The sequence below is a fragment of the Bipolaris maydis genome, assembly GCF_028858645.1.
Source record: "Bipolaris maydis strain C4 unplaced genomic scaffold PSV08scaffold_13, whole genome shotgun sequence".
In the NCBI taxonomy this organism is placed as follows: Eukaryota; Fungi; Ascomycota; class Dothideomycetes; order Pleosporales; family Pleosporaceae; genus Bipolaris; species Bipolaris maydis.
This window is the reverse complement of record NW_027093869.1, coordinates 1,146,829-1,160,519: the sequence shown is the minus strand read 5'-3', so window position 1 is coordinate 1,160,519 and position 13,691 is coordinate 1,146,829. Positions and strand designations below refer to the sequence as shown.

The 13,691-nt window shown below is 45.7% G+C and overlaps 5 protein-coding genes across 5 annotated transcripts; 3 read left to right on the top strand and 2 right to left on the bottom strand.

The window, feature by feature from the left end:
- Positions 1 to 717: 717 nt before the first annotated feature.
- On the bottom strand, positions 718 to 2,595 carry PSV08DRAFT_365151 (amino acid/polyamine transporter I). Its single transcript, XM_066093084.1, has 5 exons — positions 2,471 to 2,595; positions 2,347 to 2,417; positions 2,073 to 2,269; positions 1,288 to 2,018; positions 718 to 1,238 (listed from the first exon to the last, which is right to left on the bottom strand). Exons 1-5 carry the CDS (start codon positions 2,540 to 2,542, stop codon positions 759 to 761), a joined length of 1,551 nt encoding a protein of 516 aa, XP_065948470.1. The 5' UTR covers positions 2,543 to 2,595; the 3' UTR covers positions 718 to 758.
- Positions 2,596 to 3,715: 1,120 nt separating this feature from the next.
- On the top strand, positions 3,716 to 4,949 carry PSV08DRAFT_380104 (uncharacterized protein; the record flags this gene model as incomplete). The annotated part of the gene is made up of 5 exons (XM_066093386.1): positions 3,716 to 3,901; positions 3,956 to 4,060; positions 4,125 to 4,358; positions 4,412 to 4,554; positions 4,610 to 4,949. 5 exons carry the CDS (start codon positions 3,716 to 3,718, stop codon positions 4,947 to 4,949), a joined length of 1,008 nt encoding a protein of 335 aa, XP_065948469.1.
- A 1,277-nt stretch (positions 4,950 to 6,226) lies between these two features.
- On the bottom strand, positions 6,227 to 6,958 carry PSV08DRAFT_373744 (uncharacterized protein; the record flags this gene model as incomplete). Its single annotated transcript, XM_066093254.1, has 1 exon — positions 6,227 to 6,958. One exon carries the CDS (start codon positions 6,956 to 6,958, stop codon positions 6,227 to 6,229), a length of 732 nt encoding a protein of 243 aa, XP_065948468.1.
- A 381-nt stretch (positions 6,959 to 7,339) lies between these two features.
- Positions 7,340 to 8,242, top strand: PSV08DRAFT_373743 (uncharacterized protein; the record flags this gene model as incomplete). Its single annotated transcript, XM_066093253.1, has 4 exons — positions 7,340 to 7,513; positions 7,548 to 7,862; positions 7,919 to 7,970; positions 8,001 to 8,242. 4 exons carry the CDS (start codon positions 7,340 to 7,342, stop codon positions 8,240 to 8,242), a joined length of 783 nt encoding a protein of 260 aa, XP_065948467.1.
- Positions 8,243 to 9,099: 857 nt separating this feature from the next.
- Positions 9,100 to 10,919, top strand: PSV08DRAFT_380101 (uncharacterized protein; the record flags this gene model as incomplete). Its single annotated transcript, XM_066093385.1, has 4 exons — positions 9,100 to 9,146; positions 9,220 to 9,957; positions 10,019 to 10,460; positions 10,707 to 10,919. The coding sequence occupies 4 exons, from the start codon at positions 9,100 to 9,102 to the stop codon at positions 10,917 to 10,919; spliced, it is 1,440 nt and encodes a 479-aa protein (XP_065948466.1).
- Between the last annotated feature and the right edge of the window lie 2,772 nt (positions 10,920 to 13,691).

The window sequence follows — 13,691 nt, the reverse complement described above, 5'->3', positions numbered from 1 at the left end:
CCGGGACCGGCTCGCTCACCGCGCTACGCTCAGGCCAGTTTACGACACTTGAACCCAAGGCGCCTACCTAGTCATTTTAGCGCCACCGCTACGAGCCTGTGCATCCGGCCCTCGTCGGCTACGGAACGGCCCCAACCAAGTGAGAACCGTCGACTTCACCCCACATTCCGCCGCTTGCTGACTTCCGCCCCCGTGGTTCATGCTTGGATAGTTTCCATGCAACGTGAGAGAGCGACAGCAAACTGAAACGTTGACCAACCACGCCATGTCAGCTCGCAGCAGGGATTGAAATTAACGACATCAACCAAGGCAAGCCTGTTGTCACTGCAAGCGAAAAGCTCCATGAGAGGGACACAATCTGCTCATCTGCGCGTAGTATAGCGAAATGTCGCGTTAGGCATGTGAGAAGCGTCACGCCTTCACTTCCAGCCATGTCCTCTTCCAGTAATCTTCCTGGCAACTATGCCTTTCTGGCTTTATGCTTGCTTTTGACGTGTGCCATCCTTCGGCATGCGCACCAAGGAAGGCCCACGCAACCTAGTCACAGAGGCGGCACGGCCACTTACCTGAACAATATGGAAAACCAGTAGTTGCGAAGCTTAATATTTTTCGGTTTGAGCACAACGGCAGATATGTGGTTGTGTTCAGAATTCAAGGTAGTGTTTAGGTCTTTGCATCTAGCTGGCAATTCAAATATGTAAATGTAAACAGTCATTATGTATGTTGTATGTACAACGGAAGATCGATATATTGCAAGACTACACATTAGGTGATTCCAGTTCTTTCTTTTGACCCGGGTTCATTATGAGCGCAATGCTTTCTCTCCTATGTTTTCCACCTGGATTGAAATGATGCCTCCCATTGAAAAAGTAGTAAAGTAAAGAAAACAAAATAGTAGATAGAAACATAGCGGAGGACCAGTTCATCTCACGCAACGATGGTTTCGGTCCGCTAGGAAAGCACAAGCATACAATCGCGAACAGCAGGTAACCAATAGCGATCACATACACAGGCCCTCTTGCACGCCCAAGAGAGAATTTGCCAGAGGGCGGGTGCCCTCCAGACAAAATGAACCAGCCAGAACAAATGAGAATGGTAAGGTAAGCGGAATAGAGACTTATCATAGAAAGAGAGACGATTACGTTGAAAGCAATTGGCGAAAAGAGAGGAATGCAACCCATGAGTATTGTGAAGAACCAGGTGAGGATGACCGAACACAATGGGATTTCGTTCCGGACCTGACAAAACAATTAGCAAAAGATATTCAGAGTATTGCGCAGGCCTTACAGAAGACAGCAGATCTGAAAATGGAAGCCCTCCATCACGCGCGAAAGCGAATGTCTGGCGTGAAGTAGTCGTAGTTTGATTGATACAACCAGCCTGAAGCAGCACACAGACAAGTCCTACCATGGCTGCTGCGATTTTTTTTGAGCCTGTTGCGTCTACCACCATCTGAATCCACGGTTGACCATATGGAGTGTCAATAAGGGCTGTATAATCGTTGCCTTGCCTTAAATACATAACAATGGTCATGGACAGCGCTGTCAAGCCACTTATGAGGTAGGAGATAATCATAGCATTTGGTTGAGCCTTGGATGCATTGATTACTTCCTCCGCTAGATGAGTAGCTGCGTCTCCACTGCCCATTGTTGATATAGGCCCAATTATGCCGGCTATGACTGAGAGAATCTTATTTTCCCATCCACTCGGATTCTTGAATTCAAAGAAGACTTCTTCGGGGTCGGATTCTGGGCCCATTACAATAAGTACTGACATAAAGGCAATAAATCCTATTATGTAGAGGAAGAGTAGAAAACCCTCGATATGTGGAAGCTTTTTCGCAAACAATGTGTTCCATGTGGCTGAAAAAGTGACAATCGCTATGGATAAAAGCGTGCTATGCATTGGGACTGGTTTATAGGACGGCGATGTCAATGCTATCAGGCCTCGGATCTGTTCACCAGTTAAGAAGGAAGTACCGGCCATTCCCGCTTGCCATCCGAGGGAAGTCAGCCATCCTGATTGCCTTCGTTAGTAATGTCCATCGAGAGTTTGTATTGGGAGCAACATACCAACAATGTAACTTATACGCTTATCCCAAGGTTGGGATAAATAAATTCTAGTCCAGACGTAGGGGCCGCCCGATGATGGATACACGGACGCCTGTTCTGCTATGCATAATGTGACGGCTAGCATTCCGCAAAGAACAACACAGAGCATCCAAATACCGCCAGCTGGGCCCCCATTCAGGAGAGACAATGCCATTCCACTGGAAAGAAGCAAATCAGCGCCACAGTACTTCTTAATTACGACAATAGTGAAGTTATAGTCTTGAGCAATACATACATAAGCGAGTATATCCAAGTATTGCCAAGGAGCACCCCAAAACCAACTAGGGCCTCGAATGTAAAGTTTCGCTATTCCCATAGTTATTTTGTGGACAAGCGAAGATGGTGACACTATGACTCACCTTAAGTGTCTGTTTGATGCCCATTAGTCTCATGTCGCGCTGGTCCTGTGTCATGCCGGATTCCGTAGCCATGGTTGCGATGGAGAGACAAGTAGTAGAGAAAAGTGCTAGATCGACGGTACTCTAGGGCTTGGGAATCTGGAGCGAGATAGTGAATAGTTTATAAGGAATCCACAAAACACTACTATCACCCAAACAGGGCATTAGTGTGCCAACCCATGCGATGTGTAATAACAAGGACACCCACAGGTACATTCTTGCGAACCGATGCTTGGATCCTGGTAGATACGGACGAAAGTGACGGCCACATTCCGCCACCGCCGTGACGGGACGGGGCTCCTCGGACCCGTTTGGAGAGGGAAAGCCGGCCCGGGAGGCTGCATCATGCACGATACTGCGGATGTAATTTTTACTGGTCCTTTGTACGCTAGTGTATGGCCTGGGATCATGGTCTAGGCCTTTATTCATGCTCATTTGTTGGTGGCTGACATTGGCTTTCGGACGTATCCCGCATTGGTTCCCGATCTGCAGAAGAATGCAACGGAACCAATGGCAAGGCGCTTGCACAACCCACCTTTTCGGCACACTCAAATGTCTAAAAACAGCTAGCTGCCAATTTTGCGACCAAGGCATGTGAGGCGACTCGATGATTCCAGCCCTGCAAAAAAGGCTCTGCGAGAGGAGTCACTTTTTTCAGTGGAGCTGACACAATCCCTCAATACTTATGCTCAAGATTGCGGGTCTTTTATGATTATACTGGATTGCACTGTAGTGTGTGTGTGTGTGTGTGTGTGTGTGTGGTGTGTGTGTGTGCCAATGTGGCATGTATCCTAGAGGATACTTGGAACGAAAAGAAGCCAATCAAATCCCGGTTGTCGCGCGTGCTGGGAAGGATTTGGTTCCATACTGTGAACGAGAAATGGTTCTCGTTAAATAGTAAATTGCCAGCACCTGAATACTGTGGTCCCCTGCTCACTGATTAATTAATCTGCGTGTTGACACAGCTAGCCGTATAACGTTATAGCAGAGTGATAAAATCCATGCATAATACTGTTATATTGTGCTTGTTGAAGAATATGTGTCATTACGAAACATCAACCTCTCTCTCGCTTCTTACAGGGGCATGGCAGGGGGGCAGCATGGGCCGCGCATTATAAATGTGTATCTTCCTCGTTGAATTTGGTCAAGTCTTATGTATCATTCGTTCTGGGCTTCCTTTATCTCAGAAATACACTCACGACGACTATGATTTTTCACTCAAGAACGTCATCGGTAGAGAGTCTTGTGCCTTCAACTGTAGACAACAAAAGCGGGTGGGCCTGGGTGTTCATCTTCGTGTCATTGTCAATAGTAGCTTTATCAGTGATAGTGCGTATTTCCGTAAGGGAAAAACCATACAAAGCTGATGATGCTTTCAATTTCCTCGCACATGTATGTACAGAAGACTTCTATCTCTAACATTGCGCAAGGTTGACAGGGATATAGGTTGTAGCTCTTGTTGTATGGATCTTCTGGGCCATATCTTTGGTGTATGGTCTTGGACGGTCCTTCCGCGTTCTTGATGACAACGAGATATCCAACACCCAATTGGTAAGTATAACCGTTCCTTTAATCATATTGCCGGAATTCTGATCTGATCTAATATTCCTCACAGTATTTCTTTTTGAGCTATGTCTTCCTCAACATCCCGATCGCCTTATCCAAAATTTCTTTCTTTTTGCTTGTCAAGAGGATCTTTGCACAAACAGAGTCCATTTCAGGCAGAGTTTTAGGAAGCACTATAGGTCTTATTACTGCATGGTGTATTGCTAGCAGTTTTGTCGTACTGCTTAGCTGTTCACGAGCTACTCTTTTGCCAAACGCTGGTGCTGAATATTGTGTCGACTCGGTCAGTGTTTCCATGAAGTGCCGGTATCTGGCAAACGCTAATTATCATGATAGACAACTGGCTTCAGAGTTATTGCCGCATTGGACTGGTTTCTTGAACTGATCGCAATGGCATTACCGATATATGGCTTCTATTCAACCTCGAATCCTTGGAAATATATTAAAACTCTTATCTGGATGGTTCTTGTGAGAGTTCCGTATGTTACAACAAATATAGGAAGGTTTCGCATGCACTGACTGATGTATCAATAGGAACATTGTTCTTTCAGTCATGCACATTCTATTCTACTCCAAGTACATGAATGAGCGTCAATCCGCCATTGATATTGTTCCAACCTTCATTTGGGCAATTAACTTACTGACTTACAACCTCATATCTGCGACACTTCCATCACTGATGAAATTGACCAAAATTTTCGGGACCCAAGGCGTAGCTGTGGGTAATTTTGATAGCGAACGAGAAGCCGCAGGAACAAATTCCAAGACAAATCACAGCCTTGCAAATTTGGATGAGTACCGGACATACCCTCCATCAACTTTTAGTCGGGAATCTGAACAGCATTTCATATCAAGTCGACAACGCAATCCATGAGATAGGGTGTTAAATAGCCATACCTCCGTGTTTTTGTGCTTTTATAGAGAACGATTGAAGGAACAACGCGTACGCACAATTCGATAGTACGGTATTCATTCATTCCTCTTCGTTTTTGGCATTACTATCGTTGATCATGAGAAACTTTTTACTTTTATTTCAAAAATGAGTGTGGCAAATGGAAAGTTCATTGCTTATGCCGTTGGTGGCCAGATTCAGTCTTGTATCTTGACCGAAGGTGGGTCGGGCTGGCTACCAGCAAACAACACAGCAGGCATTAAATAAAAGCGGCGTAAATCATTGGAACTGTACTGCTTTCAGGGTTACTGCACAAGATACAGTATAATGCATTATTTGATAAGCTTCCTTCTCAATGATTCTCTGATAGAATTTCGATCACGCCTCTACTAGAAGTCACTAGTGCTGCTTGTTTAAAAACGAACTACAAACTTAGCTCGGCTGTCATCATTGCGAAAGAGCGTTCCCCTAGTCTTCTGGTACAATTATTCCAAAAAAAGGATGTATTTTCCAAGATCGAGTTCTGGGATTACATGTTCACCTTGCATTTAAACAAGCGTGCCGTGATAACGCTAGATGACAAGTATTATCTGGCTAACCTCAAGAGAGCAGCCAACTAAGTATATGAATGCAATTCTTATCTGGATCCAAATATCTATAATATGCAGATTTTTATATCACGCCCGCCTGATCTCGAACTTAACCTGAAAGACTTGGCTAGTGGATCTGCTCACGTCTACCTCGATGAAACAAGGAATAAGAATACAGCTGAGGAACAATTCGAAAACTTATCAAGTTGTTGCTTTAAGCAACATTCATTGCTACATCATCTGTACTATCGAATTGACCCTTCGTTGGGAACTGCTTTCTCCGTTATTTCTGCGCCTCAAGCTCCTCACCACCTTTCCAATGTTCTGCATCTCCTCTCGTGTTTCTTACTTTCCTCGATTCATCATATCTGCGAATTCTTGTATTTCACATTAGGACTTTTTGCGCATTTCTTAGTGCGATGTACAACGTACAATATGGGCCACTTTTCGTGACTGAACTAATTGCTAGGTCGAATTTGATCCTTCAAGAGGATCAAAAAATCGGGAAAGTCCTTCGCGTGTCTGCAGTCATCGGCTAGCACTTGACAATATACAAATCCAAACTAGCCTGGGGATAGTACTACTTAAGCGAAGTCTCGCCGCTAAGTACGATGCTTCTTTTATAGTTCCTTGAGGATCGCGCCTGTCAAATCTAGGGCTCATGCTAGACTATTGCATCGGATTTGGATGCTTTCGCATCGGGAATCGGTGAACTATCTGACATGAGAATTTTCTCTTAACAGTCAAGGTAACTAACCTTTGCTTTGTGCTGTTGGGAGCTTCCGAATCCAGCGATTCAGTTGCCGCACCACTGTTGTGTGTACACTGTACCTTGTGAGTCTTATATATACTTGTATCAGTGTCTGGTAAATAGAGAATATCCACCTTAACTTTTTGACGCTTGCAACTATCACAGGCCCCCTTCGCCCTAGTTCTTTTGTATGAAGCTTTCTCTGTGGGATTCATCTTCCTTCTTTTATGGGGAAACTCCATAGGCTGGTTTGATAGATTGAAAGTAACGTATAGCCCGTGCTCCGTGCTTGACACAGCAGCAGGCTCTTTGGGCAACATCGCGTTCGCAGATTTTCTCCCAGAGTAGTGGACACCCATAGCTGGTTGCGGTGACTTTTCTACACCCTGAAGAAGGGATATAGAATTCTCTTCACCTTGTTTGGGAGCAGATGCTTCTAAAGCTGCTTCCTTTTTCGCCATGACTTGGAGTTCTTGTTGCAGAAACGCAATTACAGCTGCATGCTGTCTCTGCCGTAGACATGTATATTGGGGGTATTTTTTTTTGAGCTCGTCATATAATCTGTCGGAGCCAAATCGTTGATTGAACTCTAGGCCTTTCCATGGTTCTTCGTCGTCGCTTGTCGGGCGGACCCGTTTGATGGTGTCCATGATGGGACCTTTAGCTTAACTAATGTTAAAATCGAATCACAGCGGGAGGACAAGACAGATGTTCGCACTCACACTCGAAACAGGGGATGAACTTAGGGAAGCATGTAGTAGTTTAGGAGTATGAGACAGAAGCTAACAAGTAATATAGTTAACAAAGTAAACCTTCTTGGTATCCGTGCTTGTGTAAGAGACTAGGGTAACTGAGCGAGTGTACAAATATCTGAGAATTTATGTACGAAGGGGTCGTGATGTTCTTCACTCGAACTAATAGATCAAGAATAAAGGAATAAGACATTACTACCAATGCTGTATAACAAACCCACTTAAGTGCAATCATTGAGCCCGAGCCGATGCAAGGTACATGTACCTCCTGACTCTCACATGTGCATCCAAGCCCTTCTGGCCTTAAGATTAGACAATCTAAACATTCACACGTCACTACATTGGGATGAGGCTAAGATGAGCTTTGTCATGGCCAGCAAAGCTGATAAGGCAAAAAAGGCAAAAAAGGCAAACAAGGCAAACAAGGCAAACAAAGCAAACAAGGCAGAAAGGGTATGGCAGCTGAAATAAGGTGACAAGGTTCTAGTCGTGTGACCAGATGAAGTCACCTGCCTATACATCATGGCTATTCCATCACTGTCGCCCTCGTCTTGATACCCAATCCCAATCTGTTCTCTTCCATCGCTCGAGTTACAGCAATGCTCAGGGGTCAGGTAAAGCCCAAGAAAAGCTGCCGATAGGACCGAGTCCACGTCAGAAGTTCTGGAAGGCTTGGCATCTCTGCCTCTTCTATGCCTACTTCGCATATAGTTGGCGTGCCCGCCTCGCTAAAAGTTTGGACAGACACAAGACGCAAGCATGGCTTGAAGGATCACACAGCTTGTATCGCATGACACCAAGGGTATGCAAGGGCTGCTTTGAGAGACTAGCAGCGCACTGTGACGACCAGATGCGCAGTTGAGTTCCGCACAGTCCATGTGGCGATTGTTGCCTGCGCTTGTGGGAGTAGGTAGACAGACGAACTTGGGGGCCTAAACAGGGGATATGGGACGTTGCCGGTATACCAAGGGGGCAGGTGAGGTCGAAGGCAGCAAGTTACCACTTGTATGGGCTAACCCGTTGGTGTCTGTGCTCTGCCGCGGAGACGTTTCCCTTCCCGAGGATGCCACTCGTGCCCGTGCTCCCAGTCCTACCGCCAGCATGCATTGGGACTCAGGCACATCCCTACTAGGCGATGCATTGGAAAAAGATACACCACTACTGTTATGTGGATCTAGCTGACTGCCAGGGAGTAAATTGGGTTGGGTTTAGTGGTTCAAATCGTGGTAAGAGACTCAGCATGTGACGAACATGAAAAACAGTGGACAACTGTGCAATCTAATCGGTGTCTCTAGCGTATTGGTGCATGTTTATGTTACAACATATAGAGTCAAAAATCAGCATGTGATGCTTGGTGGGTTTTAGCGGCTTTCGATGAGGCCAAGGTGGAAACAAAAAGACAACACACCACAAAAGAGCTCATGGGAGTCGTGTTGTGAAATAGCAGTCAGAGAGTGGATAATGCAGTCAGAATTAGCAATAGATGAACAAAGACTAGATCTATCATATGAAATCCATTGAAAAAGGTAAGATAGCTCCACCCAAGCAGCTTCCTTTTCAACCTCAACTCCTTGTCTTTTCTGATGGAAAAATAATGCACCGGCTACAGGAAATCCTTTGAATAGCCCTGGTTCCTGCTATATTTGCCCTACTCCGCCCACTTTGGCTTGTCTCCTTCCCCCTACACTCCGGAAATATCTATGTTGATTAATGGCCAGTCATCATCGAAGACGGACTACTTGTTGTCTCGGTTAGCATGAAGAACCTAGGATGTTTTAGGATGTGCAGGAGCAGGTGGCATGTGCGGCTTGTGCGGCTTGAGGTCTAGGATGCGATGAGACGGGTGGAAGGATGGTTGATCCTAGCCAAGCTGTGCAGTTTGGACTCCTTGCTCACGTTGCCGTTCCCCCTTTTTGCCTTATCCCGGTTCTTTTCTTCATCCAATCGACCTGTAAAATGGGTATATATTCGATACTTAGAGACCTTCACTTCCTTCAAGCTACTGACATCTCTTCTTGTGACAGAATAAAGTAAAGCCAATGGCTGAAAACCACACGAAGGCTCTGGCTAAGCGAGCATGCGATAGGTACGTACCGTCCGTACACTCAACATCGATGCTCCCACACTCACACTGTCGACCTGTACAGCTGCCGCCGCAGAAAAGTTAAGTGCGTCCCAGGAATCACGGATTGCAAAAATTGTAATTCTGCTGGCCTTTCATGCACATACAATACCATCCCGCAACAGAAAGGCCCTAGTAAGGGCAGTCGCGGCAAAGTCCTCCGTGAACTTCGCAAAAATCAGCCCGACGATCAGCTCGCTGCCGGTCACTCAACCGCTCTCAACTGTGGCGGATACTCAAATCCTGCCACACTTGATCACACTCAAGGGTTGTTGTTACCCCTTGCTCTCATCAATAGCTGCATAGAATACTTCTTCAGCCATGTCTACTTCTCAGAGCCCGTCCTGCACCGCGAAAGGGCGCTGGCAGCAGTCTATTACATGGAAAGCTTCACTGAATCGTACTGTATAATTGCTGCACTGTGTGCATACGTCATAGTTAAGGCCAACTACAACCCACCTACCAACGTGCTCTCTCTAGAGATGGCTCACATGTCAAATTTCGATATCGGTCAGAGACTCTTGGAAGAATCAGTCCGCGAGCGACAAGGCTACGACCACCAGAAGGCCCCCACGCACATGAGCGTGCTTACCTCGTGGTTTTACAGTGGCTGCTACTTTGGACTGGAGCAAGAGGACAAAGCCTGGATGTATCTCCAAGAAGCTATACGATACGCGCAAATTCTGGGTATGCACAATGAGGAGACCTATAAACACGATTCCTTGGATGCACCCGAAACACGTGCCCTCTACTGGCTTTTGTTCATTGCTGAACGGTATTTCCACCTGCTCTGGGAACTTTTTTACATTTTACTTCATCTTCTGATAACTTACCAGAACCTACGCTCTACGCAAACACCGACGTGTCACATTACATCCCACCATAAACCTTCCCCAATCAGCTGGAATGACCTTCGGTCCTTTCATTTCAGTTAGATTGAACATCATGATCAACATGTTTCAAATCATTGATAACACTGTTATCGACTTGCGGCACAAGACAGCGATAAGTGTGAACGATGTATACATATTAGATTTGCATAAGTGCCTTTCAGAGGCTGTTCCTGCATCTTTCGAGCGCTACGAGGCGCAAATCTGTATCACTCAGCAATGGCTGAGGTTACAGATCTGGGAGCTCAGTTTCCGTCACAAGGTTCTAAGTAGCGTCTCCAAAGACGCGCCGCTTACATTCGAATACCCGATCACGATTGCCCGCGATCTCCTCGCCATATTTAACCAGTTCTCACAACAATTCATAGACGTCTATCGCGTCGACTTGGTAAGTAGATTCATTTTCTTTTGCTTGCTTGTTCCTATCATAGCATTGGAGTTCACGCCCGCTCCAGCTCTTCCTTCTCGTGCTGAGATCCTTGTCATATCATGATCTTACTAGACCCGCGCTAGCCAACTTCTAACTCTAATGTCCACGCCCCACCTAGCTTCGCCCCTAGTCGTTCATGCACATCCTACACTTGCACCGTTTTACCTTATCTGTGAGCTCGATCATTAGCTGATAGAACTGCAGATCGAAAAATTGGTCAAAATAGCCTGTTGTCTGACTGACATTGACAAATTTTACTCAACAGAACCGTTTGTTCGAGACGTCCAATTGGAATTCTTGAAGCTCATCTGGAAACTGCGTGGAGGGCAGTCGCTATATCATCATCTTCTACTGGACGAACTACGCATTGCCGAGTCGCCCAAGAGCACTTTCTATAATACCGCCAGAGATCCCTAGGGGAATCAAACTAACGCGAGTCAGTGTTCCATAACCCTACGTAGCGTTCATCGACATTCATGGGAGCTTTAGCGCCATACTGCGATTAGTGTCCAGAAGGGGTTTTTTACGAACTGGGCATGAAGCTCATTGAAACGATTGAAGAAGAGCCCCGTGCTGCTGCTCATCAATGACCTCAAGGAAATATGCAAGATTACTACCCTGGATCTAAAAAGTTGAGCAGAAGGAGTTTGGTTTTTATTTTTAGAGTCCCCTAACGATGCACATAGTTGCATAGAGGTCTATAGTTCCAAGAGATAGGGACGTGTCGAGTTATGACCCTACAATTTCTTTACCATTGTCTATAGATTTTATTGATTTAACGAATAGATAAAATGCACTGTTCGCTCACAAGTCCCACTGGCTCCGTCTAAGGTTCCAATCAAACAGAACGACCATTTCATAGTGCAACAAGTTGAGGACATTTTTTAGGAATTAAGTTTGACTTGTACTAAATCCAGCAAAATCCACGAGACATTACCCTCTGGCTGCGTCCACTCTTTGAGTCTCTGTAACCTTACCCAAGACCCTGCTGCTGCTGAACCTTCCTAAGGATTTCAAGGTCCATGCGCAAGATGGGCAAGTTTGGCGCGACGACTTCAACGAGGTTCATAGTGCGCTTAATTAGGGCAGAGAGTCTGGATTTAGTGTGCCAGATATCACTTAGGAGAAGAGGATAGAGTTTGGGCATGTACACGAAGGCGAGGGAAAGCTTGTTTCCGAATTGTCTATACTGCGTTGGCGGCATCTACGCGCTCGAATACAATGGTGCTGTAGATTGCGCTGTTTATGTATTAGCAAGCAACCTTAATAGTCTTTTCCTAGTCCTCGCTCAGTTCGACTATCTGCACGTTCGTATTTATAAGGGGCTGTCCATATCAACTCTATGATGTCCAAAGGTGCTACAGGTCACTATCTACATCTGTGCACCCAATCATTACTAACATTGAATGGAGTCTGCTGGGCTTTGAAGGTGACACTACTACGGAAAATTCAGAAGTAAAACGAGCATTGTCGACTATAAGGAGCCTGTTCCTCAACACAGGACATGATGGTGATGGAATGGTGAATTCTATGGGAAGAGCCAAGATGACGAGCGATCTTTTGTTAGGGCTTCCACCTTCAGTCGATATGTCTAGACTAGGGTTAAACGAAATCGTTCCCAATCAAATATGAAGTCCAGAGAGATGGCCTTGAATACATGCACCGTAGGATATTTCTACATTCACTTCATTCAGAACCCTCCCATTTGTAATGGTCTTCCATCTCACATACAATAGTTATACAAAATTGATTTTTCATGGTTGATCATCAAACTGCACTACCTACGTCATGCTGTTTGCCGCTAGTTATTCTATGCAAATCGGTGAATGATAATCTCTATATAGTTAGGACCTTTATAAACGTCCGCTGCGGTATTATTGCGCACTTGGGTAGGTCTCCTACAGTTTCTAGATGGTTCTGCAGAGGAAATCTTGACATTAAGTTAGATCGAACTCACCTGGCGTCTCAAAGTCCCTTCGAGACATTCACGGTTATGTAACTGGCATGGTAGTAAGCCTGGTGGTGAGCCTTTGATAGTTCTATTTTCGTAAGATAGCCATTCCTCTTCCAGGTTGTACGGTTGATTTGGCATCTATCTTCCATCTCCGAATATCAAACAGAATTGACCCCAGCAGCCTGGCCTACATGGGACAAGAAATAGTCTAACGTCCATCCCTAAGTCACGAGACGCACCCCGTCGCGAGACGAACACCAGGTACTTTGAGATTAAGGAATTATAATCTTCCAAGCGCCTGTGAATAATCTACAATCTTCTGTCCATAGCTTCTTAGCCTTCTTTAGCCTATTTCTATACTTTAAAATACAAAAATTACGTCGTCGTTGACGCCTACGCGCCGTGCACAGTCAAGCCTTCAATTATGTCCAAATCCAAGCCCATGCTATACAGCATAGCGCTTGACGCCTAGAAGTCTGCTAGGGTGACGAACCAACTGATCTGGGTTTCTGCATGTTCCTATAGGTATATGAAGTCACCACACCATTGTGGCGGTTGTCGCGCGCTTGCCCATGCCTGATTGCCACATTTGGTCGGTACTTAAGATCGAAGCAGTCTTCAAATGTGTCTAGTGCAAGATTGACCCCGCACTTAAAATACGAGTAGCGTGTGATAAGAAGTTGACTATTGTGGCTGTGCAGGTTCATAGCTTCCATTGCGTCCTTTTACTAGCCAGATAGTGCCAAGATAGTAAGTAGTTAGTTGCAAAGATGTTGGCTTATGCCATAGATCAGCTTCTGTCCCTGATTTAGGTCGAGATTCTGATACTTAGCCTGGGCGATGGACTGAGGACGTGTTTCACCTCACTTCAACGTGGATGGATCAGTACCAAGATCGTCAGCGACGTGGCGACAAATCAATTTTTTCGGATAGCACCAAGCGGCCCAGATATGAGTCGCCGAAGCAACTTGAGTCATAATCCTCGAAATACCAGGGGTCAAAGACAGGTGTGCTTTCGGTGGGTGGATTACTGGCATAACGTTACGTACTACTAGGTGCGGGGCATCGACCCTCGCTTCATGTTACATGCCCACATACTGTGGCACACTCAACTCGCCTGTAAGCGCCTTACCCCACCCGCCAACCCGAAGTGCAAAACCGTCTCGTCTCGGGGTGCGTCCCGGGTCTCAGGGATGGACGTTAAGAGAAAGACTTTGATATGATACGAGAGTAGA